At 45.2% G+C, this 23,451-nt stretch overlaps 1 protein-coding gene across 1 annotated transcript in view; it reads left to right on the top strand.

The window, feature by feature from the left end:
- ADAT3 (adenosine deaminase tRNA specific 3) overlaps positions 1 to 18,148 on the top strand; it is a 227,467-nt gene extending 209,319 nt beyond the window's left edge. The window contains exon 7 of the mRNA XM_077250852.1: positions 14,483 to 18,148. Coding sequence (XP_077106967.1) covers positions 14,483 to 15,627 — 1,145 coding nt within the window. The 3' untranslated portion in view covers positions 15,628 to 18,148. The remainder of the gene's footprint in view (positions 1 to 14,482) is intronic.
- The last annotated feature ends 5,303 nt before the right edge of the window (positions 18,149 to 23,451 follow it).

The raw sequence follows: 23,451 nt of genomic DNA, 5'->3' as shown, positions 1-23,451 counted from the left end.
TATATATATATATATATATATATATATATATGCACATGACATGTTCAGTGTGTATTTACATAACTTGGATTAAATTTTGTTACAAATACTACATCTAGTCACTCCGGGTGGTACCGATATCGTCATATTTGGTTCTTGGCTCATGCTAAAATTCCTGTGGAACACCTAAAGGGTTAACAGTTTTTAAAAATGAGTTTTGAACAGCTTGAGGGGTGTAGTTTGCAAAATGGGGTAATTTATGGGTGGTTTCTGTTATGTAAGCCCCTTAAAGTGACTTCAGAAGTGACTTGGTCCTTTGAAAAGTGGGTTTTGCTGTAAATGTGAAAAATTGCGCATAAAACTATAAGCCCTATTACGTCGTAAAACAATAAGGTTTCATTTTCAAAATGATGCCAATATGAAGTAAACATGTGGGGAGTGTAAATTAATAACTATTATGGGGGGTATCAGTATTTTTGTAAAAAGCAGAGAATTTCAAAGTTAAAAAATTGCCGATTTTTCCAAAATTTCCGAATATTTAGCATTTTTTTATATAGAAAGGTAAAATATATTGACTCCCATTTAGCACTGACGTGAAGTACAATATGTCACGAGAAAACAATCTCAGAATGGCTTGGATAGGTGAAAGCGTTCCAAAGTTATTAGCCCATGAAGTGGCACAGGTCAGATTGGCTTAGGCACTTGGGTACAAATAGGCCTAGGGCTGAAGGGGTTAATAAGCTACGTATATGTAAGGGCTATCATATCAAAAAATAAACTACAGACATGCATCTACCTAAAAATACCAAAGAAAATTAGTCACTCCGGGTGGTACCGATATCTGGCCCGGCTCATGGACTAAGGGAAGAACTATGCCCTCATAACAGTGGTAATACAATACCACCTTGGTAACAAGGGACGGGGATGGCCTGAAGACAACCTTGCCTTGAAGGAAATAAGGGAAAAAAGTCTGAAAGGACCCGATAGCACCGAAGACTCGTCTGGATGAGGATATCGCAGAGAAAAAAGGGGCGACCTTCCCTAATAGTAGGGTCTGTCCGGATCGAAAAAGGAGTCTACTGTAATACTTCTAGGACCATTAAGGTCCCAATGATCTAACGGTATGCGATAGGGAAGAACTACGTGTGAAAACTTCCTGCGAGAAAGTCCCTACTTGCAGTCTTGTTGCAGAAAGGTGGAAAGCTACCAGCTCCGCAAGTAAAAAAACTGATGTGGTCAGTGCGGATTTCCGAGGATCACTGGGGCCCTTTCTGCTTCTGATAAACTTTCGGAAGTAGTGGAAGGGGAGTTATGGAAACTGGTACCACGGAAGAACCAGAGCATGCAGTGCGATGGCTCTTGGATATCGAGGCCGAATCACGAACTCGAGTACACAGGCGATCAGTCTGGACGCCATCCGAACTACAACTGGAGAGCTCCAGTGAAGGCAGGTCTGATGGAAGACTTCCAGGTGAAGTTCCCACTCATTTGAGGCGAAACCCTGACGGCTGAATATGTTCGCCGCCCAGAGTTATACTCCTGGGATATGTACTGCCGAGATCACCGATTGATAGATCTCGGCCCATCAAAGAATGTGATGTACCTCGGCCATGGCGCCTGAACATGGGTACCTGCTAGATGATTGACGTATGGCACAGCCGTGGCATTGTCCAATTGAATTCAGCTGGGTTGACCCGCCAGAAGGCAGTGGACCTACTGTAGGACTACCGTTCAGGTCTCCAGAGCAATGATTGGGAGAAGAGGACTGGCATTGGTAGTTACTAGTAACCACTGAACCGGGAGAAAAGCCATGGATGAAGAAGGAGCTCAGAGACTATCATCTGAAAGTCTGTTTGACTTGCTGAAAATAAGTGGAACGAAGGAAATTGCTTCCATTGTCGTCTCCATTTTTCCTCAGAACCCTCCCAGCAAATCGAATGAAATGAGGGGATGAGTGATCAAGTGCGCGAGCTCCCTGTTGAAGGACCATGACCTTGTCTGGAGGGAGAATTACCACCCTTCTGGAAGAGTACCGGATCATCCTCAAAAAGGATATCTGCTGGGCTGGAAATGAGAAGTTGTCTAAGTCTAGCCACCAGCCCAGGTGAGAGGGTATCGCAAGTGATATAGACGACTTAGCGTAGTCCTGGAAGGGCAGGTAGACAGTCGGCCAAACAGGGTGGGACGACCACGCCTCTAGGGTGCAAGAGGAACATGACAGCCGCTATGACCCTTGCGAACACTCTGGGTGCGGTAGCAAGGCCGAAGGACAAGGTCGTGACTTAAATGCTGTTCACGAATGGAAAAGCGAAGGAATTTTTGAAGAGGGTAAGCATCCCGAATGTCGATGGATGCCAGAAACTGCACCTTTTTCTGTTGAAGTAATGGCTGAGCGGAGGAACTCCATTCGAAGAAGAACCTTGTGAAAGGTTGTTAGAAGTTTGAGGTCCGGGATCGGTCCTACTTCTCGTTACCCTTTTTGGAACCAAGATCCCTTAGATCTAGACTGTCCTGGACAACCCTTTCACTGCTGGTTGGGGCTGTAGGAACGTACGATCCTTTGTTAGTCTCCCGCTCAAAAGATTTGATTGACCAGCTGTACTGTCTTCAGGAAAGGGTTACTGGTGTGAATTAATGTAGTTAAGGTCTCCAGCCAGGAGACCGTTGCTCTAGCAATCCATGCGGCGGCTAGGGAGGGTAGAGGGCTGGACCCGAAGCCGCAAAACGGAACAAACCAGATTTTCTACTTGACAGACCGTGGCATTTTTAATTGATGACACATCGGGCAGTGATACTGGTAGGTAAACCACAGGAGATTGTACCCGGTTAATCTGCCAAGTGGCAGAATGGGCGGCTGCATCCAGCAGGTCATTGCAGAGTTAAAAATTAGGAACCCTCGATCCACCATCCTCTTAACAGGGAAGTGGAGAGGGATCATCCGCCTTATTGCATCTTTTGTTAAATACTGGTGATGCAGAGGGGGTGCTCCGATGCCCGAAAAGGGTGCCTCTGTACATCCACAGAGTTCAGGTCTCCGGGTGGACAGGACAGGTTGTCTGGCATTAGGCCTGGATGCAGAAGAGGATACCTGGAGGCGACACTCCGTGTGCCCGTCTGTTTATGGTGTGGGGAGATCGGTGCCCTTTAAAGGGCCCGTCGCCCTTAAAAATCAGACCAGGCATGGCGTCCCACGTAGAGGCTTCTGTCCAGTGAATCGCATATCCGGACTGGATGGCAAATGCTCTACGAGGGAGTTTAGTCTCCTTATGAGGGACACTGTGTAGTCTAGAGCAGGACCGGAATCCTCTTCAATGTACAGAGATTGGATGATGATATAAATAGGCGAGTCATCCTTTACTGAAGCTCTGGCAAGTCCAGGTCCAAGGCAATATCCGATCCGTGTTCAGAGTCTTGTTGTCAGCAAATCCTTGGAGACAGATCATGAAATGAAAACTTCCGTTTTGTAGATGCCTGTACGTTTCTAGAATACTCGCGGCCCCTGCTAGCTGACGGATCCCATGTAGGAGAGGGACCATGTATATCGGTGCTGTGAGCACTCCGAGCCATGGAGGGATCACGGAGGGATTCAATTTCTTGGTCAGAAAAACGGGTTGTGGCAGTGACGAAGTCCACTGAGGGAACTAGTTACACTGGGATAAACTGGGATCAGCGGCGGAGGGCTCCTCATTTATGACCGGCTTCGGATTGGTCATGTGCCTTTAAGACCAGGGAATACTGGTCGTGTGCCTTTAAGACCAGGGAATACTGGTCATGTGACTCTAAGACCAGGAATACTGTTCATGTGCCTTTAAGACCAGGGAATACTGGTCATGCGCCTTTAGATAAAAACTCGCAGAGCGAGAAGCGCCAATTCGGGGGGCGGAGCCACAGGCACGATGTGGGCGAAGCCTCGAGACTTCCATGAATAGGCCCAAGCCGGGGCCTAAATTTCTGCAGCCGGCACCAGCGTAGAAGTGAGGGGCGTTGCAGTGGCCGAGAAAATTGAGCGCTTCCGTGCCAGGCGAAAGGGCCAGGAAAACGGACAAAGCCGCCTTAGGGCGCCACAGTTCGCTTCCGGGGTGCGGCCTACACATCGGCCGAAGCCGGGGGCTAAATTTTGTAGCCGGCTGGAGCGTTACCTCAGGGAGGTGGGCCACAGGGAAGCCTGAGACTGCCTGTGAATATCCCGCTGCAGAAGCCCATCGCTGGCAGGATCCACTCACCATCGGTGCTCGTCCCGGCATGGAGCCGCCGCGGATGTCGGGTATTGCAGTGTGGACGGTGCAGGGATAGAGGGATAAACCTCAATCCATCATCCCTTTTGTTAGGGAGGTGGAGAGGAACTGTCCGCCTCCTTGTGCCATCCGCTTTCACAGTGGTGGGACAGTGAGGGCTGCTCGGACGCCATAGAGAGGGGCCTCTGTACATCCACGGAGTTCAGTCCGGGTGGACAGGGCCAGTTGTCCGGCATTAGGCCTGGCTCCAGGAGAGGATACATGGAGGAGACACTCCATGTGGTCGCCTGCTGCTGGTGTGGGGAGATCGGGACCATGAAGGCACCGTCGCCCCTGAAGTGAGCTGGGTGGGGCTCCGGCGGTTGGCGGGGATTTCAACTGCGGCCTAGTCTGGCTGAAAAAGCCGGGGACTACATTTATGGAGCCTGCCGGTGGAGCGCGTCGGCGGGCCGCGACGTAGCGCCGAATGATTGCCGCTGGCGTACCGGCCAGCGGCACCTCTCCCCAGGGACCAGGACCGCACCTTCCATGCAGGCAGCGTGAGGAAGGAAACTACTCACTACCACCGAGCAGAGATGCAGCCTCTATTGCGAGGGAATAAGCTCAATCGATCCTCCCTTGGCCGGGGAATGGAGAGCCTCTGTCCATCTTCATATGTGCCTGCCTCAGGGGACTTACAGCTGTGCCTGCCGCAGGGGGCTTATGGCTACTGTGGGGACTACATGACGCCAACAGGTGAGGGCTTAATTGCGGAGGAACCCGGGAGATGCACATAAGAGGTATACTCTATGTGCTCGCCATCTTACGGGGGGAGATCGGGACCGTATAGGAACCGTCGCCCTAGCGTAGATTAGGCGTGTCCCAGTCGTCGCAGGAAAGGTACAGGGAGGTATACTCGCCGTGCTTGCCTGTTGATGGTTCGGGGGAGAGCGGACCCTAGAAAGGAATCTGTTGCCCCCTTCACTCCGTTAATTAAAAAAAAAAATTTACAGAAAAAAAAAAAAAAATGTTGGGGTCTGAAAACAGACCCAAGTGCCTCCTACAGACACTAAGCAAGAACTGATTAGCTGAGAGCCAGCAGGAGGGTGTATACTGCAGGGGAGGAGCTAACTTTCTTTGTATCACTTAGTGTCCTCCTAGTGGCAAGCAGCATAACACCCATGGTCTGTGTCCCCCAATGAGGCGAAGGAGAAAAAAAGCTTACATTAAGCATCCCATCATTTTAACCCCTTTACCTCCAAGGGTGGTTTGCAATGACCAGGCCAATTTTTACAATTCTGACCACTGTCCGGTTATGAGGTTATAACTATGGAACGCTTTAACGGATCCTGATGATTCTGACATTGTTTTCTCGTGACATATTGTACTTCATGATAGTGGTAAAATTTCTTTGATATTACCTGCGTTTATTTGTGAAAAAAATGGAAATTTGGCGAAAATTTTCAAAATGTTGCAATTTTCCAACTTTGAATTTTTATGCCATTAAATCACAGAGATATGTCACACAAAATACTTAATAAGTAACATTTCCCACATGTCTACTTTACATCAGCACAATTTTGGAACCAACATTTTTTTTTAGTTAGGGAGTTATAAGGGTTAAAAGTTGACCAGCAATTTCTCATTTCTACAACACTATTTTATTTTAGGGACTACATCACATTTGAAGTCACTTTGAGGGGTGTATATGATAGAAAATACCCAAGTGTGACACCATTCTAAAAACTGCACCCCTCAAGGTGCTCAAAACCACATTCAAGAAGTTTATTAACCCTTCAGGTATTTCACAGGGATTTTTGGAATGTTTAACAAAAAATGTACATTTAACTTTTTTTCACAAAATTTATTCAGCTTCAATTTGTTTTATTTTACCAAGGGTAACAGGAGAAATTGAACCCCAAAAGTTGTTGTCCAATTTGTCCTGAGTACGCCGATACCCCACATGTGGGGGGGAGCCACTGTTTGGGCGCATGGCAGAGCTCGGAAGGGAAAGAGCGCTGTTTGACTGTTCAATGAAAAATTGACTGGAATTGAGATGAGACGTCATGTTGCGTTTGGAGAGCCCCTGATGTGCCTAAACATTGAAACCCCATACAAGTGACACCATTTTGGAAAGTAGACCCCTTAAGGAACTTATCTAGATGTGTGGTGAGCACTTTGACCCACCAAGTGCTTCACAGAAGTTTATAATGTAGAGCCGTAAAAATAAAAAATCATATTTTTTCACAAAAATGATCTTTTCGCCCCCAATTTTTTATTTTCCCAAGGGTAACAGAGGAAATTGGACCCCAAACGTTGTTGTGAAATTTGTCCTGAGTACACTAATACCCCATACGTGAGGGTGAACCACTGTTTGGGTGCATGGCAGAGCTCGGAAGGGAAGGAGCGCCGTTTGACTTTTCAATGCAAAATTGACTGGAATTGAGATAGGACACCATGTCACATTTGGAGAGCCCCTGATGTGCCTAAACATTGAAACCCCCTCAAGTGACACCATTTTGAAAAGTAGACACCCTAAGGAACTTATCTAGATGTGTTGTGAAAACTTTGAACCCCCAAGTGTTTCACTACAGTTTATAACGCAGAGCCGTGAAAATAATTTTTTTTTTCCACAAAAATTATTTTTTAGCCCCCTTGCTTTGCATTTTCTCAAGGGTAACAGGAGAAATTGGACCCAAAAAGTTGTTGTCCAATTTGTCCTGAGTACGCTGATGCCCCATATGTGGGGGGAACCACCGTTTGGGTGCATGGCAGAGCTCGGAAAGGAAGGAGCGCCGATTGGAATGCAGACTTAGATGGAATGGTCTGTAGGCGTAACATTGCGTTTGCAGAGTCCCTGATGTACCTAAACAGTAGAAACCCCCCACAAGTGACCGAATATTGGAAACTAGACCCCCCAAGGAACTTATCTAGATGTGTTGTGAGAACTTTGAACCCCCAAGTGTTTCACTACAGTTTATAACGCAGAGCCGTGAAAATAAAAAATCATTTTTTTTCCTACAAAAATGATTTTTAGCCCCTCAAATTTTTATTTTCCCAAGGGTAACCAGAGAAATTGGACCCCAAATGTTGTTGTGAAATTTGTCCTGAGTACGCCGATACTCCATATGTTGGGGTAAACCCTGTTTTGGTGCATGGGAGAGCTCGGAATGGAGGAGCACTGTTTTACTTTTTCAACGCAGAATTGGCTGGAATTGAGATCGGACGCCATGTCGCGTTTGGAGAGCCCCTGATGTGCCTAAACAGTGGAAACCCCCAATTCAACTGAAACCCTAACCCAAACACTCCCCTAACCCTAATCCCAACCCTAACCATAACCCTAACCACACCCCTAACCCGAACATGCCCCTAACCGTAATCCCAACCACACCCCTAACCCCAACACACCCCTAACTCCAACACACCCATAACCCTAAACCCAACCATAACCCTAACCACACCCCTAACCCTGACACACCCCTAAACCTAATCCCAACCGTAAATGTAATCCAAACCCTAACCCTAACTTTAGCCCCAACCCTAACTTTAGCCCCAACCCTAACCCTAACTGTAGCACCAACCCTAACTGTAGCCCCAACCCTAACTTTAGCCCCAACCCTAACTTTAGCCCCAACCCTAACTGTAGCCCCAACCCTAACTGTAGCCCTAACCCTAACTTTAGCCCCAACCCTAACCCTAACGTTAGCCCCAACCCTAAACTTAATGGGAAAATGGAAATAAATACATTTTTTAAATTTGATTATTTTTCCCTAACTAAGGGGGTGATGAAGGGAGGTTTGATTTACTTTTATAACGGTTTTTTTTAGCAGATTTTTATGATTGGCAGCCGTCACACACTAAAAGACGCTTTTTATTGCAAAAAATAGTTTTTGTGTCTCCACATTTTGAGAGCTATAATTTTTCCATATTTTGGTCCACAGAGTCATGTGAGGTCTTGTTTTTTGCGGGGCGAAATTTATGACTGAGCATCTCCGAATCGTTAATAGACAAGCTGAGGTCTGGAAAGACGCGCCACATGTCCGTTTACGCAGGGAGCAGCAGGCGTCTTTTAACCCATAGTGGAGATGGGATTTCTTGAAATCCCCTCCATTATGCTGTAACATCTGGGCGCTGCGGGTTGGACGTTGTGAATGTGCGCAGCGACGAACCCGCAGCGTTTTCTGACCGTGTGCACATACCCTATCGCAACCGCCGGTAGCTATACAATGCGGTTAGCCAGTGTTCTGCAGGAATGTTTCTGCCTGTAACCCATGACAACAGGCCATTGCAGCTGCTGACCACAGCGCTGAGCCAACCCACACCTCTGATGCGCACCGCTCTCCGCCTTCTACCACTGCCCTCACCAAAGATGGCTCTCGGGAGAAAGTCACGTGACACCAGCGGCAACTTTATGTCCTGCGTGGTAGGACGAGGCAGAAAAAAATACAAGCGCACCGGGTCAGCGTTTTCTGACTGTGGCTGGGTATGAACGGTCTGAGCAGCCAGCGGCGTGTGAGTGGCATTCTGTGGACGTCGTGACTAGGAGCGCTAGCGACTTGTGAGTGGCTCTCGGTGGGGTTAATGATTAGGAGCGCATGCGCAATATGCACTGCCGTTTTGCAGTGTGATGACGTTGAAACTCGGAGCTCTCTTCATAATCAGTGGTATCCCCCACTTACGGCAGCGCAACTGCTGCAAAACTACAACCGCTCCACTGGCTGCTAGGGAGCCATAGCATGGAGACAGTGGACCGCCGGAGCCAGCTGCCTACTGTCCGCAGGACTCCACTAGAAGCCTTAGATCCAGGGCGGCACACATCGGGACGTGTAGGGCAGGATGGCCAACCTGATGCCAACCAAGAACACAAGGTTGCTGAAGCAGCAGCCTGTGCCAGAGATGATGGGCTAGAGCCTTCTAAGGGTATGTGCACGTATCATCTTTATCAGGGGTTCACTCCACACTCAGGTGAAAAGCGATCAGTAAGCCCTCACGTGTACGGCGGTGTGCGTGGCGCTGCGGGAACATGTACGGCGGTGTGCGTGGCGCTGCGGGAACATGTACGGCGGTGTGCGTGGCGCTGCGGGAACATGTACGGCGGTGTGCGTGGCGCTGCGAGAACATGTACGACGGTGTGCGTGGCGCTGCGGGAACATGTACGGCGGTGTGCGTGGCGCTGCGGTAACACGTACTGCGGTGTGCGTGGCGCTGCGGTAACACGTACTGCGGTGTGCGTGGCGCTGCGGTAACACGTACGGCGGTGTGCGTGGCGCTGCGGTAACACGTACTGCGGTGTGCGTGGCGCTGCGGTAACACGTACTGCGGTGTGCGTGGCGCTGCGGTAACACGTACTGCGGTGTGCGTGGCGCTGCGGTAACACGTACGGCGGTGTGCGTGGCGCTGCGGGAACATGTACTGCGGTGTGCGTGGCGCTGCGGTAACACGTACTGCGGTGTGCGTGGCGCTGCGGTAACACGTACTGCGGTGTGCGTGGCGCTGCGGTAACACGTACGGCGGTGTGCGTGGCGCTGCGGTAACACGTACTGCGGTGTGCGTGGCGCTGCGGTAACACGTACTGCGGTGTGCGTGGCGCTGCGGTAACACGTACTGCGGTGTGCGTGGCGCTGCGGTAACACGTACTGCGGTGTGCGTGGCGCTGCGGTAACACGTACTGCGGTGTGCGTGGCGCTGCGGTAACACGTACTGCGGTGTGCGTGGCGCTGCGGTAACACGTACTGCGGTGTGCGTGGCGCTGCGGGAATACGTTCGGGTTTTGTGCCTGGCGCTGCGGGAACACGTTCGGGCTATGTGTGTGTTAGGTTTCCAAAGGTGCCAGTGATTAAAAGCAGTGAGTGGGCCGTTCACTCTCTGGGGTGTCCTGCGCTGACCGCTATAATCCTGTTCAAAAGTAAAAGATGCTCAGATGACTTTTTAACCGTATTGCCAATGTTTTTGCTTCAGAAACTGCAAACGAATTCTTCATGTTTTAAAAAAACAAATGGAAACAGTCAGTATAAAAGCCGTCACAAAAATGATAGTAGCTTTTGTACGCGCGGTGATTCCGCATGTGTTCATTGAACCGTGCATAATCACCATGTCCTATACATTGGACGGGAAATTTATCTTGCGGAGACTGAGTTTCTCTGCAATATACACTCACTGGCCACTTTATTAGGTACACCTGTCCAACTTCTTGTTAACACTTAATTTCTAATCAGCCAATCACATGGCGGCAACTCAGTGCATTTAGGCATGTAGACATGGTCAAGACAATCTCCTGCAGTTCAAACCGAGCATCAGTATGGGGAAGAAAGGTGATTTGAGTGCCTTTGAACGTGGCATGGTTGTTGGTGCCAGAAGGGCTGGTCTGAGTATTTCAGAAACTGCTGATCTACTGGGATTTTCACGGACAACCATCTCTAGGGTTTACAGAGAATGGTCCGAAAAAGAAAAAAAATCCAGTGAGCGGCAGTTCTGTGGGCGGAAATGCCTTGTTGATGCCAGAGGTCAGAGGAGAATGGGCAGACTGGTTCGAGCTGATAGAAAGGCAACAGTGACTCAAATCGCCACCCGTTACAACCAAGGTAGGCCTAAGAGCATCTCTGAACGCACAGTGCGTCGAACTTTGAGGCAGATGGGCTACAGCAGCAGAAGACCACACCGGGTACCACTCCTTTCAGCTAAGAACAGGAAACTGAGGCTACAATTTGTACAAGCTCATCGAAATTGGACAGTAGAAGATTGGAAAAACGTTGCTTGGTCTGATGAGTCTCGATTTCTGCTGCGACATTCGGATGGTAGGGTCAGAATTTGGCGTAAACAATATGAAAGCATGGATCCATCCTGCCTTGTATGGAGCATCTTTGGGATGTGCAGCCGACAAATCTGCGGCAACTGTGTGATGCCATCATGTCAATATGGACCAAAATCTCTGAGGAATGCTTCCAGCACCTTGTTGAATCTATGCCACGAAGAATTGAGGCAGTTCTGAAGGCAAAAGGGGGTCCAACCCGTTACTAGCATGGTGTACCTAATAAAGTGGCCGGTGAGTGTAGACATGCTGCGGTCTGGAAAGACGTGCAAAATGTCCGTCTCCGCAGGGAAGCCGTGGGTGTCATTGCACGCATAGTGGAGATGGGATTTCTTGAAATCCCATCCACTACGCTGTAACATCTGGACACTGCGGATGTACGCAGCGTCCAACCCGCAGCATTTACTGACCGTGGGAACATGCCGTGATAGGCTTGGTCTTTTGGATGGTGCCATGTTATGCGCAGTGCTGGCACAGTAGATTAAGATCTCTCAATCACGACGCCTCTTATTTGCACTTTCAATTTTTGCTTCTTCCAAGAGGCATAATTTATTTTTTTCTGTAGACATAGCCATTTGAGAGTTTTTTTTTTTTTTTGCAGGACGCAAAATGATGAAAAAAAAATTCTAAGTGGGATGATATAGTGGAAAAAATGCAATGCAGCGGCGGGGATATATCATAGTATACCGTAAAAATTACCTGGAAACCTGATGCTCCAGGCTTAGTACTATTGTATGAATACCAAGCTTGCATAGATTTTTTTTCTTTTTAATTTTAAATTTAATTTATCATCAGTTTATAGCCACTTAATCTGTAAGCAGCATGATATAGGGGCAGAAACTCTGATTCCAGCTATGAGTCACTTACTGGGCTGTTTGCTGCAGTTGTGTAAAATCTGTGAGCAGCAGGAGATTAACTAGAGGACTGGTACGGTTGAGCTCCCACATTGCATTTTTGATGGCATATTTGCATTCTCATTCCCATACTGCTTTTATTTTACTCAGCGTAAAATAACCTGCAGTGCGCTTTGGAAATTTGTGAAGTCATAAGTTTTATGTGGCCTTTACTCATAGAATTACATTAAATGCGGAAATTCTACAGGTAGAAAAAAGCTTACGCGCCTTTCCCTCAAAACGCACTAAAATCACATACCATCATCACATGCCTGAATCAATAAAACTTTGACCAAAACAGATACAAGGAAGTGTCGAAAACCAAGCAGCTTAATTTAAAACATGACTCCAAAATTTGACAAAAACCACAGTGTCATAAACCCAAGTAACCTAATTTCGCTAATAGTTGCAGAAGCAGATAAAAGGGTGATTTTAGCAAAACTGCAGCAAGCAGTCCAATAAGTGTTACATCACAGGAATCAGAACCTCTGCCTCAACATCAAGCATCATGCTGCTCTTTGATGAAATTGACTTGCTGCGGTTTTGAAACCCGCACCGCAGTCCCATTTATGTTTTAGTGTTGAGCATTCCGATACCGCAAGTATCGGAATTCCGATACCGAGATCCGATACTTTTGTGGTATCGGGAATCAGAATCGGAAGCTCCCAGTGTATGGTTCCCAGGGTCTGAAGGAGAGGAAACTCTCCTTCAGGCCCTGGGATCCATATCCATGTAAAAAATAAAGAATTAAAATAAAAAATATTGATATACTCACCTCTCCGGAGGCCCCTGGACATCACCGCTGGTAACCGGCAGCCTGCTTTGCTTAAAATGAGCGCGTTCAGCACCTTCCATGACGTCACGGCTTCTGATTGGTCGCGTGCCGCTCATGTGACCGCCACGCGACCAATAACAAGCCGTGACGTAATTCTCAGGTCCTAAATTCCTAGAATTCGGAATTTAGGACCTGAGAATGACGTCACGGCTTGTGATTGGTCGCGTGGCGGTCACATGAGTGGCACGCAACCAATCAGAAGCCGTGACGTCATGGAAGGCCCTAAACGCGCTCATTTTAAGCAAAGAAGGCTGCCGGTTACCAGCGGTGATGTCCAGGGGCCTCCGGAGAGGTGAGTATATCAATATTTTTTATTTTATTTTACACAGTAATATGGATCCCAGGGCCTGAAGGAGAGTTTCCTCTCCTTCAGACCCTGGGAACCATCAGGGATACCTTCCGATACTTGGTGTCCCATTGACTTGTATTGGTATCGGGTATCGATATCGGCGATATCCGATATTTTTCGGGTATCGGCCGATACTATCCGATACCGATACTTTCAAGTATCGGACGGTATCGCTCAACACTATAACAGTTGAGTTAAAAATGCAACTTTGGATCTAGTAATTTATCTATCAGATGGAGACCACCTGTGGAAAACACTGCTGCTATCCTTACCAATGTTAAGCTGGTCAGTTTCGATGGTATTTAGGGTGATGGCACATGTGACTGTATTTGTCTGACACCCTGCCCACTGTGATACCCATTGGCTCTGAGATTTTTGAAGCCAAATTGTTCTTCTGCTTGGCATAAGGATGGATGGAGATATGGGTGCCTCCAGTTAGTCACAACATGTGCAATTACCCTTAAAGCTCTGATGTCGTCACTGACTTAAAGTGAATCTGTCAGCAGTATTTGCCATGTAATCTAAGAGTAGCATGAGGTATGGGCAGAGAGCCTGATTCAAGCCATGTATCACATACTGGGCTGCTTGGTGCAATTTTGATAGAATCCCTGTTTTCTCTACTGCGGTGCTCAAATGCTGAGCTGTGTATCCTCAACGGATGTGGGTATCGACAGCTTTCTTGTGCACTGTATATTGTCAGCACGCTGACGGTCAGCAGTGGAGGCAGGGGCACGCTGCTTAGCTGGACCGGCGTGCACGTGAGTCCTAGTAAGGCAGTCATTTCCTACTGATAAAACACTGATTGTTTTGAAACTACGTCAAGCTATTGAGCAAGTGACATGTTCCTGGAATCAGGCTCCCTGAGTCTGCATCATGCTCCTTAGATAAAATGGCAAAAAAACCTGCTGACAGATTCCTCTTAATCTTAGCATTGAAAGGCTTTAAAGATTCCAGACTTCATGTCCAATAAAAGTTCTTATTGATGGGGTCTCCCTATGTATGTAAAAATGAAGACCTGTCGAATTAGCTCATCAAGGCCAAGTTCAGACATCGTTGACTATAGATGAGGTTGTTGAGTTCGGGTGGGAGACAGTGCTAGTTTGTATATCATGGTCTGTGTTTTAAGGGCGCCTGAATTTGGCCTAAAGCAGAGAGAAGCTGGTGAGCACCCGCCTTGCTGACAAGTCTCCTTATTACCTTGCTGATTATTCATTTTGCTGGTGGTTCTGGCTGCATAAGTTACCTGACAGGTTCCCTGTATATGATTTTTTTTTTCAATAATATGCCAAAATTTGACACTTCTTCAATTTTGATGCAAAAATAGTCAAACATTCCATATGTAATTTTGAGTAGAACTGAATCATGAGTTTTGTTATTTACATTTTTTCCCCTTCCTTTTCTTAGCTGTTACAATGGTTCCATCTGCGAATGACCAGTTCTCTCCTTGGTCTCTCAAACCTGTGTTACCCTTGGAGGAGGAAGAAAAGCTGAAGGAGTATGAGTCAGGAGGACACCTCATTCCACCATTATCTTCATTCTTTGCTGCTCTAATCAATGACCGAAAACAAATCTCACGACTGTGTCTGGATCTGTGCTTGCAATACCCTCTATCTGATACCTTGCGGCATTTGAAAAGGGTACGTGTCTTCCAGTCTCGCCTACAAATTTTGCTTCGTCCTGTCACTCCTGAGGACCAAGTAAATCTGCTAAAAAACAACTGTGAGTTCACCAAACAGAAAGATGTTGGTTGTAAAATTAGTTTGAAGGTTACTGACATTCTGCAAGGCATGGATCTAAATGGCTTAGGAGTACCATTCATAATTTCGGTTCCATCAAGGGCAGCAAGGAACCAGAAAGAGCAGCATGTTTGGGGAAGCATTTGGCCCTCCACCTACCATGCAAAGCGCAAGAACACAAACATGGAAGTAGGCAGTAATGGTGAAGCTCTATCCCAGGAAGAAAAGCTACGAGTTCTGAAAAACATGCAGTGGGCCCTTGAAGCAGCACAGCAGAATCAGGCTAAAGGCAAGAAGGGTGTGGGAGCAGTTGTGGTTGACCGAGAAAGCGGGAAAGTTTTGGCAATAGGAACTGATCAGACAGGAGCCAATGGAAGTCCCCTGCTTCATGCATGTATGGTTGCAATAGACATGGTTGCTCATCAACAAGGTGGAGGAGCATTTGCTGGACTTTTTAGCATGGAAGAAAATTACAAAGCTAAATCACTTGAAGAAGCTAAAAAAGGGGTGGAAACTCTAGGAAATGAAAGGGAAAAGAGAAAACATTCAATGGAAAAGGATGAAAATGCAGAAATCCCATATTTATGTACAGGGTGTGAGGTGTATGTCACCCACGAGCCTTGTGTCATGTGCTCAATGGCTCTTCTCCACTCACGGGTATCTTGTGTCTACTACGGATGCACTACACCTGGTGGCGCTTTAGGGACCTATTACCTTCTCCATGGCAATCCTGGCCTCAACCACAGGTTCCTTGTATATCGAGGCGTCCTGGAAAATGAATGTCGAAGTTTGCTCTCAGGTGATGAGATTTGACATGCCCAGCGCTTTTAGAATCACTCTTTACTAGGGATGAGCGAATATACTCGTTACTTGAGACTTCCTGATTTACAGCTGTTAGCCAGGCTGAGTACATGTGGGGGTTGCCTGGTTGCTAGGGAATCCCCACATGTACTTATGCTGGCTAATAGCTGTAAATCATTCAGCTGCGGCAAAAAAACCCAAATCTCCGAGCACTAAAAAAATACTCGGAGGACACCCGAGCGTGCTCGAGAAATCTGGAGTAACGAGTATATTCATCACTACTCTTTACCTATTCTTTTAGGAAGAGGTGTTTTAAGTTTGCTATTAAACACATCCAAATTTTATACATTGTCGTCCAGATAGTTATTGTTAGAATGTGCTGTATGCGCGACAACCCATGTTTCTAAATATATGGCTGAATTTGCAACGCATATCTCGACTGCAGTGCAACAGAAAAGGCTGTGATTTGTATAGCCACCCAAATGATTGGCTTACTGCTTGCCTATTAGCAAGATGTACATCCATAGCTAGAATATAAATCGACTCACCGGATACTGTGTAAGACTCTGACTTGTCCTTATACTTACTCCACAAGACCTCGGAAGGTGTACTGTGGTGTCTGGCACCAAGATGTTAGCAGATGAACCTTGTTCACAGCAGTCAATTATTTTGTTTTGCCTCCCCTTTTTCCTAGAGACATAACTTTTAACATTTTCCTGTCTACCTAACTGAGGGTTAATTTTCTGGGATGAGTTGTAACTTTGAATGCCACTATTCATTCTTCCATAAAATGAACGGAAAAGGTATTTACAAATAAAAATCCATGTGAGGTAAAATGGTAACAAAATAAAACTTCGTCACGTTTTTTTAAAGGGTTTTTTTTTCACAGCATTCAATGTGCAGTAAAAAATGACCTAGCAACATATTGAGTGGAGATGGGTTGACATTGACGTGCTGTAATTTTGATCCGTATCATTTTCTGGTACATGCATTGTTTTTATAGTATTTGGGGGAGGGTTGCTTTCCATCATATAAAGTATGACTTAAAATGCTTTGTTATATTTGGTAGGTTGGATTCTTGCTGACTTGGTAATACAATGGGTTTTGTAAACCCCCTTAGTGACCAGGCCAAATTTTAAAATCTGACCAGTGTCCCTTCATGTGGCAATAACTCTGGAACGCTTCATCTTACTCCAGTGATTCTGAGACTACTTTTTCTTGACACATTGTACTTTGTTGGGGGTACATTTAGGTCGATGTATGTTGCGTTTATTTTCGGAAAATATTGGCATTTTGGCAAAAATTTTAGAAAAAATTTGCTATTTCCAAACCTTAAAATTTTTATATCCTTAAACCAGTTAGTCATGTTATAAGTTTAGCAGTAATATTAAAGATTTTCAAATGTACAAAACAGTTCAAAACTGCTGTCAGGAAATGTTTAATCCATTAGTGGATAACTGGGAATTTACACAAAGTGTAGTAAAAAAAAATATATATATATATTTTTTTTAGTTTTAAAATGTTGCTTTACCCCCGATTTTGTAACTTTCACAAGGGATAGCATAAGAAAGTGAACCCCCACAATTTGATACCCACTTTTCTCTGAGCGTGCTATTGTTTTTGTTTTTCGGCTCAAATGTTTTAGCCCCAAATTTTATTTTTGTCAATGGATAATAGGAGAAAATGGACCCAATAATTTGTTACATCATTTCTCGTGAATGCGATGATTCCCCATATGTGCTTCAAAACTTCTGTTTGGGTACATGGCAGGGCTTGGAAAGTAAAGAACACTTCTGACCTGTCCCCTCCAACAATAGGAATGTTTCTGTGCAACCAGAAAAAATGTAAAACCTGTCCATTTATAATGACAGCAGACAAGATAGATTCCCATCTAACATCAGGGCCACAAGATTCCAGGTACTTTAAGTTGCATCACATCTAATGTAGTGTACTTAATTATATGTACCAAATGAATAGAATCAGGATTAATTCTCATCATCACACAAAACAAAAAGGATAGATCTATTGTATAAATTGCACCTCAATGAATTCATCTAGGGCTGCAGTGACTATTTTGTAGCATCCATGCCTTTTTTCTGGAGAATTGCAAAACTGCCAGTATTGTGCCCGCGTACAGTGTAGCACCCCCATACATTATGCCCAGCTTGGGCTTCTGAAGACGCACACCTCGTAAATTAATTGCGCTCTCCCCACTACAAAAATGCCGAACGTGGCCGCTTACTGTGATTTGGCACAGTGGTGCTCGGAGGGAGTGGGGCATTTGAATGTGGAGGCACAGACTTCACAGTATTTTATTTGATGGGGTTGGAGCCATGTCGCTTTTCCAGTGTCTTAGTTCTATCAGTAACGTACAAAACACCTATATTTTCAGTGACAGATGAATGACCTTGGTGGTTTTGTGCGGGATAAGTTAGGATTAGTGATGAGCGGATATACTCGTTACTCGAGATTTCTCGAGCATGCTCGGGGGTCCTCCGAGTATTTTTAGTTCTCGGAGATTTAGTTTTTCTTGCCGCAGCTGAATGATTTACTTCTGTTAGCCAGCATAAGTACATGTGGGGATTCCCTAGCAACAAGGCAACCCCCACATGTACTTATGCTGGCTAACAGATGTAAATCATTCAGCTGCGGCAAGAAAAACTAAATCTCCGAGCACTAAAATATACTCGGAGGACCCCCGAGCATGCTCGAGTAACGAGTATATTCGCTCATCACTAGTTAGGATTTTTATTGGTAACATTTTGGGTTACGTAACATTTTTTTTAATCAATTTCAGTATAAGGTTTGGATCACATCCTTGTGTTTTATGCTAAGCACTTACGTTGGGGTTTCTGTGTAAATCTCATAAAAATGTGATTCAGACAAAAACCCCAATGGAGCCACTCACTACAACAAGGCAAATGGAGACACTTTGGACTCCGTTTGCCATCTGTTAGGTGATATCCATGTTTTCAGGTGTGCATGCACAGAACTGTGGTTGTCCACACTTGTGCGCTAAAAAGTCTCTTAAAATAACATGACCCCACCAGTGTTCTGTCTGAATCGCGGTTTTTGGGAGTTACACGAAAACCCTGATGTAAGCGTTTAGCGGAGAGCATAGGACAAATGTGAACCAAACATTATTCCGATTTTTGAGGTAGAATGAACACGAGGATTTTGGGTAGTCATAAAATCCTTTTCTCGTAACCTCTATTGGGGGATACACAGGCTCACGGGTGTGTGCTGCTGCCACAAGGAGGCTGTAGACAAAGGCTTTCAGATGTACACGAAGGGAACACAGGAAAAAAATGCCATTTGGTATACCTATGTTTTGGTGAAATCCAAGAGATCATTCCACTGACTGTTACTTTTGTAAACAAAAAACTTTAGGGTATAGCAAGACAAATGCATAGAAAATAGAGTATCCTAGTCTTCTCTCATCTATATGTCCAGTGCCTGATTCAGCTGAAATCCCAATGTCAGGTTTTTATTAATTTACCCTTTTCAAGAACAGGATTATGGTTAAGAACAAAGTGATAAAAATGATGCCGCCTCAATTCGTAAGGGATTTGACCAGCATGAGTTGAACAATTTACCACGAGATTTGGGACCATCAAAAAAGGCTTCAGAAATCTTAGCATAAAGACTGCATGAGAAAAGCTTGCTTAATTTAAAAAGTAAAGGTATCCTACTTTCAGTCCAGAGAGTGCCTTTCTGTAGTACTTTAGAAGTGGCAATGGCTTTGTGTATTGCCATAAAATACTTGGTTTAATTGAGGAATTGGGAATTCCAGTCTATAACTCAAATGATTGGCGATAGCTCAAAGCAGAGCTTAAAGTGTGTCCTCCACAATGGTAATTTTGTGCAGTCCCAATTTTCATTTTCTCTTTATGAAGATTGCTAATACAAAGCGCATTGTTGCAATATAACAAACACAATTGGGTCATCTGTGTTTTCCTTAAAATGGTATGCTTACTTCTTGATCAGTAATGCAAATACACCAAGTATCCTTGTTTGCTGAGTGTGTGGGACAGCAGAGCTCGAGAGAAGCATTGGGAGGAGAAGAATTGGCCTCCAAGATCTGACTTCAAACTTGTTGATCCAAATATTCTACATGAGCCACTTGTTGATTGAAAGAATATTATAATTACCCCCTTTGCACATGAAACTGGATCTCCTGAAGCAATTCGTTAATGCTTTGCCAACTGACGCAGACTGTTTAAATCACCCCATTTTGGCATTTCTTAGCCTGTCATTTGAAAAAATAAAGGCCAGTTTGATGGTCTACAGATTCGGCAGTTCATCAAAGATGAACATTTTATATGCTCTATATCAGAACTGCAAAAGAATGCTTGGTTATCATTCAAAGATTTTGTCAAGGACATCTTGGAAATACACGAGAAAACAATTTCACTGAAATCGTCCAGATTCTCTCGAAGAGCTACAAAATGCTTGGTTGCAACATCAACATTAAGGTGCATTTTCTGCATAGACATCTTACTAACTTCCATAAATACCTTGGTGCAGTCAGAGGTGAGCAAGGTGAAAAATTCCACCAAGATTTGAAGGTCATGGAGTGACGGTATCGGGATAGATGGGATGTATTGTACATATGATGGCTGAATATTGTTAGAGCATCAGGCGAGATTGTCCACAGATTGAACACTCTGGGAAGAGGTATATGCTTAAATTTTATCCTTAACTGCTACCTACCTTTTACTGCTTGCACACAATTTGACTTACAGTAACCATATATCCTTTGTATGAACAAAATGGCTTTAAATAAACATTACATTCTGGTAATTTTTTTGCATTTTCCTTTGTGTATATATTTGTATGGCTTTGAAGACGGAGAGGGTATCCTGTAGCTTAAAAAGTTGTATTTTTTTTCTAAAAGAAACAAGGATTTATACGGAATACACATTCTTAGAGTTGTACCTATACGCACAACCATATAAGGTGAGCAAAATCTTTCATTTACTACCAATCATGATATAATTTATTACTACGATTAGTGCTGAGTGAGCTCATACAGGAATAGGTTTTGTCCTTTGCTGTCAGGTGGTATATTAAGGGAATGTGCACACGTTGCGGATTGGGCTGCGGAATTTTCCGTGCAGAATCTGCATCTCTTGGCAGAAAACGCAGGTGCGGATTTGATACGTTTTTGTCATGCAGATTTGTATGCGTTTTTGAAAGCTAAATAAAGATCTGTTATTGAACAAAAAAAAAAAAATTGTGATGTCATTTCTGGTCCAACCTCTTTAACATTTGTCCATCCCACACTCCATTACACACAGATAGATAGATCTATCCATCTATCCCATATCTATCTATCTCATTCCATCTATCTATAGATCTGTCTCTCATTCCTTCTATCTATTATCTATCTCATATCTATCGATAGATATGAGATAGGTACGGGATAGATTAATAGATAGATCTATCTATAGAAATTAAAAAAAAATCTGTATTAGGCCAGGGTCACACTTTACGAGATACTCGCACGAGTCTTGCACCTCAATACCCGGCACTGCCACCGGCAGTCGGACTGGACCGTTCAGATGCATAGAAATACATGCAGCCGCACACTCCGGTCCCGAGTGCCGGGTATTGAGGCGCGATACTCATGTGAGTTTCTCGTAAGTGTGACCCCGGCCTTAAACGCAATATCTGTTTAATAAAAAAATATTGAATTTTTTTTATTTGCGTGGGCTCCCAATTTTCAAGTCCAGAATGGGAAAGCCGGAGACTGGGGTCCGATGTTTATAGCCTGGGAAAGGGATATTACCCATGGATCTTCCCAGGCTATGAATATCAGCCCACAGCTGTCTGCTTAGCCTTTATTGGCTATTAAAATAGGGGGACCCCCAAAAAAAGGCGTGAAGTCCCCCTTTAATTTATAGCCAGAAAGGCTACGCAGACAGCTGCGGGCTGATATAGCCTAGAGAGGGGCCATGGTTATTGCCCCCATCCCAACCCGGCTACAAATACCAGCACCCAGCCTCCCCATAAATGGCACATCTGTATGATGCACCAATTCCGGCACTTAGCCTCTCTCTTCCCACTGCCCTGTAGCTGTGGCATAAGGGGTTAATGTCACCTTTGTATTGTAAGGTGACATTAAGCCTGGTTAGTAATGGAGAGACGTTAATAAGACACCTATCCATTAGTAATCCTATACTAGTGAAAGGGTTAAAAAATGCACAGCCAGAAATTCTTAATTTCATCATACTTACAACCACGCCTAATTCCCCGAAGCTATCGATTACCTGCCAAAAAATAAGTAATAAACCAACCGTATACTCCCTGTCTGACGCAGCCCAATTAATAACAAGTGTCCCACGACGATCTCCCCTATAGAACAGTGACATCAGGTGATGTCACCGCTATAGGCCTCCAGTGACACACTGACTGGAGATAATGGCTCCTGCAGTGCATCACTGAGGTTACCTTAGTTCATTGTCTTGCTTTACGGCAATGTTGCGTGGGACTTTTCTCACACAGAGTTGCCGGCGAGAAAATGAACTGAAGTGACCTCTCGACTGTCAGTTCATCGCGGGGCCCCTGTAGAGCGCTGACATCGCCCGATGTCACTGTTCTACACGGGAGATCGTCGTGGGACACTCGTTATTAACGACTACGGCGGAAAGGTAAGTATAGGTTGGTTTATTATGTTATTTTTATTACAGAATCGAGGGCTTTGGGAACTAGGTAATTGGTGGGTATGTACTCTATTTGTTGTATGTTATGTGCATGTCATAATAATCTTTATTTTTTATATAGCGCTAACATATTCCAAAGCGCTTTACAGTTTGCACACATTATCATCACTGTCCCCTATGGGGCTCACAATCCAAATTCCCTATCAGTATGTCTTTGGAATGTGGGGGGAAACCGGAGTACCCAGGGGAAATCCACTCAAACACGGGGCGAACATACAAACTCCTTGCAGATGTTGATCTTGGTTGGATTGAACCCAGGACTTCAGCGTTGCAAGGCTGCAGTGCTAACCACTGAGCCACCATGCTGCCGTGATGTCCTGTATGTTGTATGTTCTGTTTTTTTTTTTTTAAAGGGAACCTGTCACCCCGTTTTTTTCCGTATGAGATAAAAATACTGTTAAATAGGGCCTGAGCTGTGCATTACAATAGTGTAATAAGCAAGATCTGGGGGAAGACACCACGCCCATCTGACCAGACCAGCCTGATTGACAGGCGAAAACGGCTACTTTGGTAACGTATTTCGGCAGCATAGGTGGGGAATCGGGGTCCACAAAATACACTATTGTAATGCACAGCTCAGGCCCTATTTAACAGTATTTTTATCTCATACGGAAAAAACGGGGTGACAGGTTCCCTTTAACTACTGAACAAAGCCATTGTCTGATGGGACTAATTTCCCATCATCAGCAATGCTATCACTGAGCATTCATTGCCAGATGGGATCAGTAATCCCAGCAGACAATGGCTGCTTACAGACCCGCACACAGACACAGATTCACGCAGACACTGGCGCACACACACATACACGCTCATGGCTCCGCCCATACACTCCCGATCTGCAGCGTTTCATCCGCAACAAAACCGCTGATCTTTTTTACATGTGCGGTTTTGCGGCGGACTTGACTGACTCAATGGGTGCAGATCCGCAAAAAGAATTGACATGCTGCAGCATTTTGTATTTCCCATTGATTAACATTGTGTGCACAACGCACTGCGGATTTGATGCGAATCCGTGCGGCCAAAAACGCTGTGGAAACTCTTCAAAATCCGAAACGTGTGCACATAGCCTAACGCTTCTGTCTTCTCCCTACCTGTCTACATAGCGTTTAAT

The sequence above is a fragment of the Ranitomeya variabilis genome, chromosome 4 (genome assembly GCF_051348905.1).
Source record: "Ranitomeya variabilis isolate aRanVar5 chromosome 4, aRanVar5.hap1, whole genome shotgun sequence".
Lineage (NCBI taxonomy): Eukaryota > Metazoa > Chordata > Amphibia > Anura > Dendrobatidae > Ranitomeya > Ranitomeya variabilis.
Note: the sequence above shows the minus strand (reverse complement) of the source record. Positions and strands in the feature narration are given on the sequence as shown.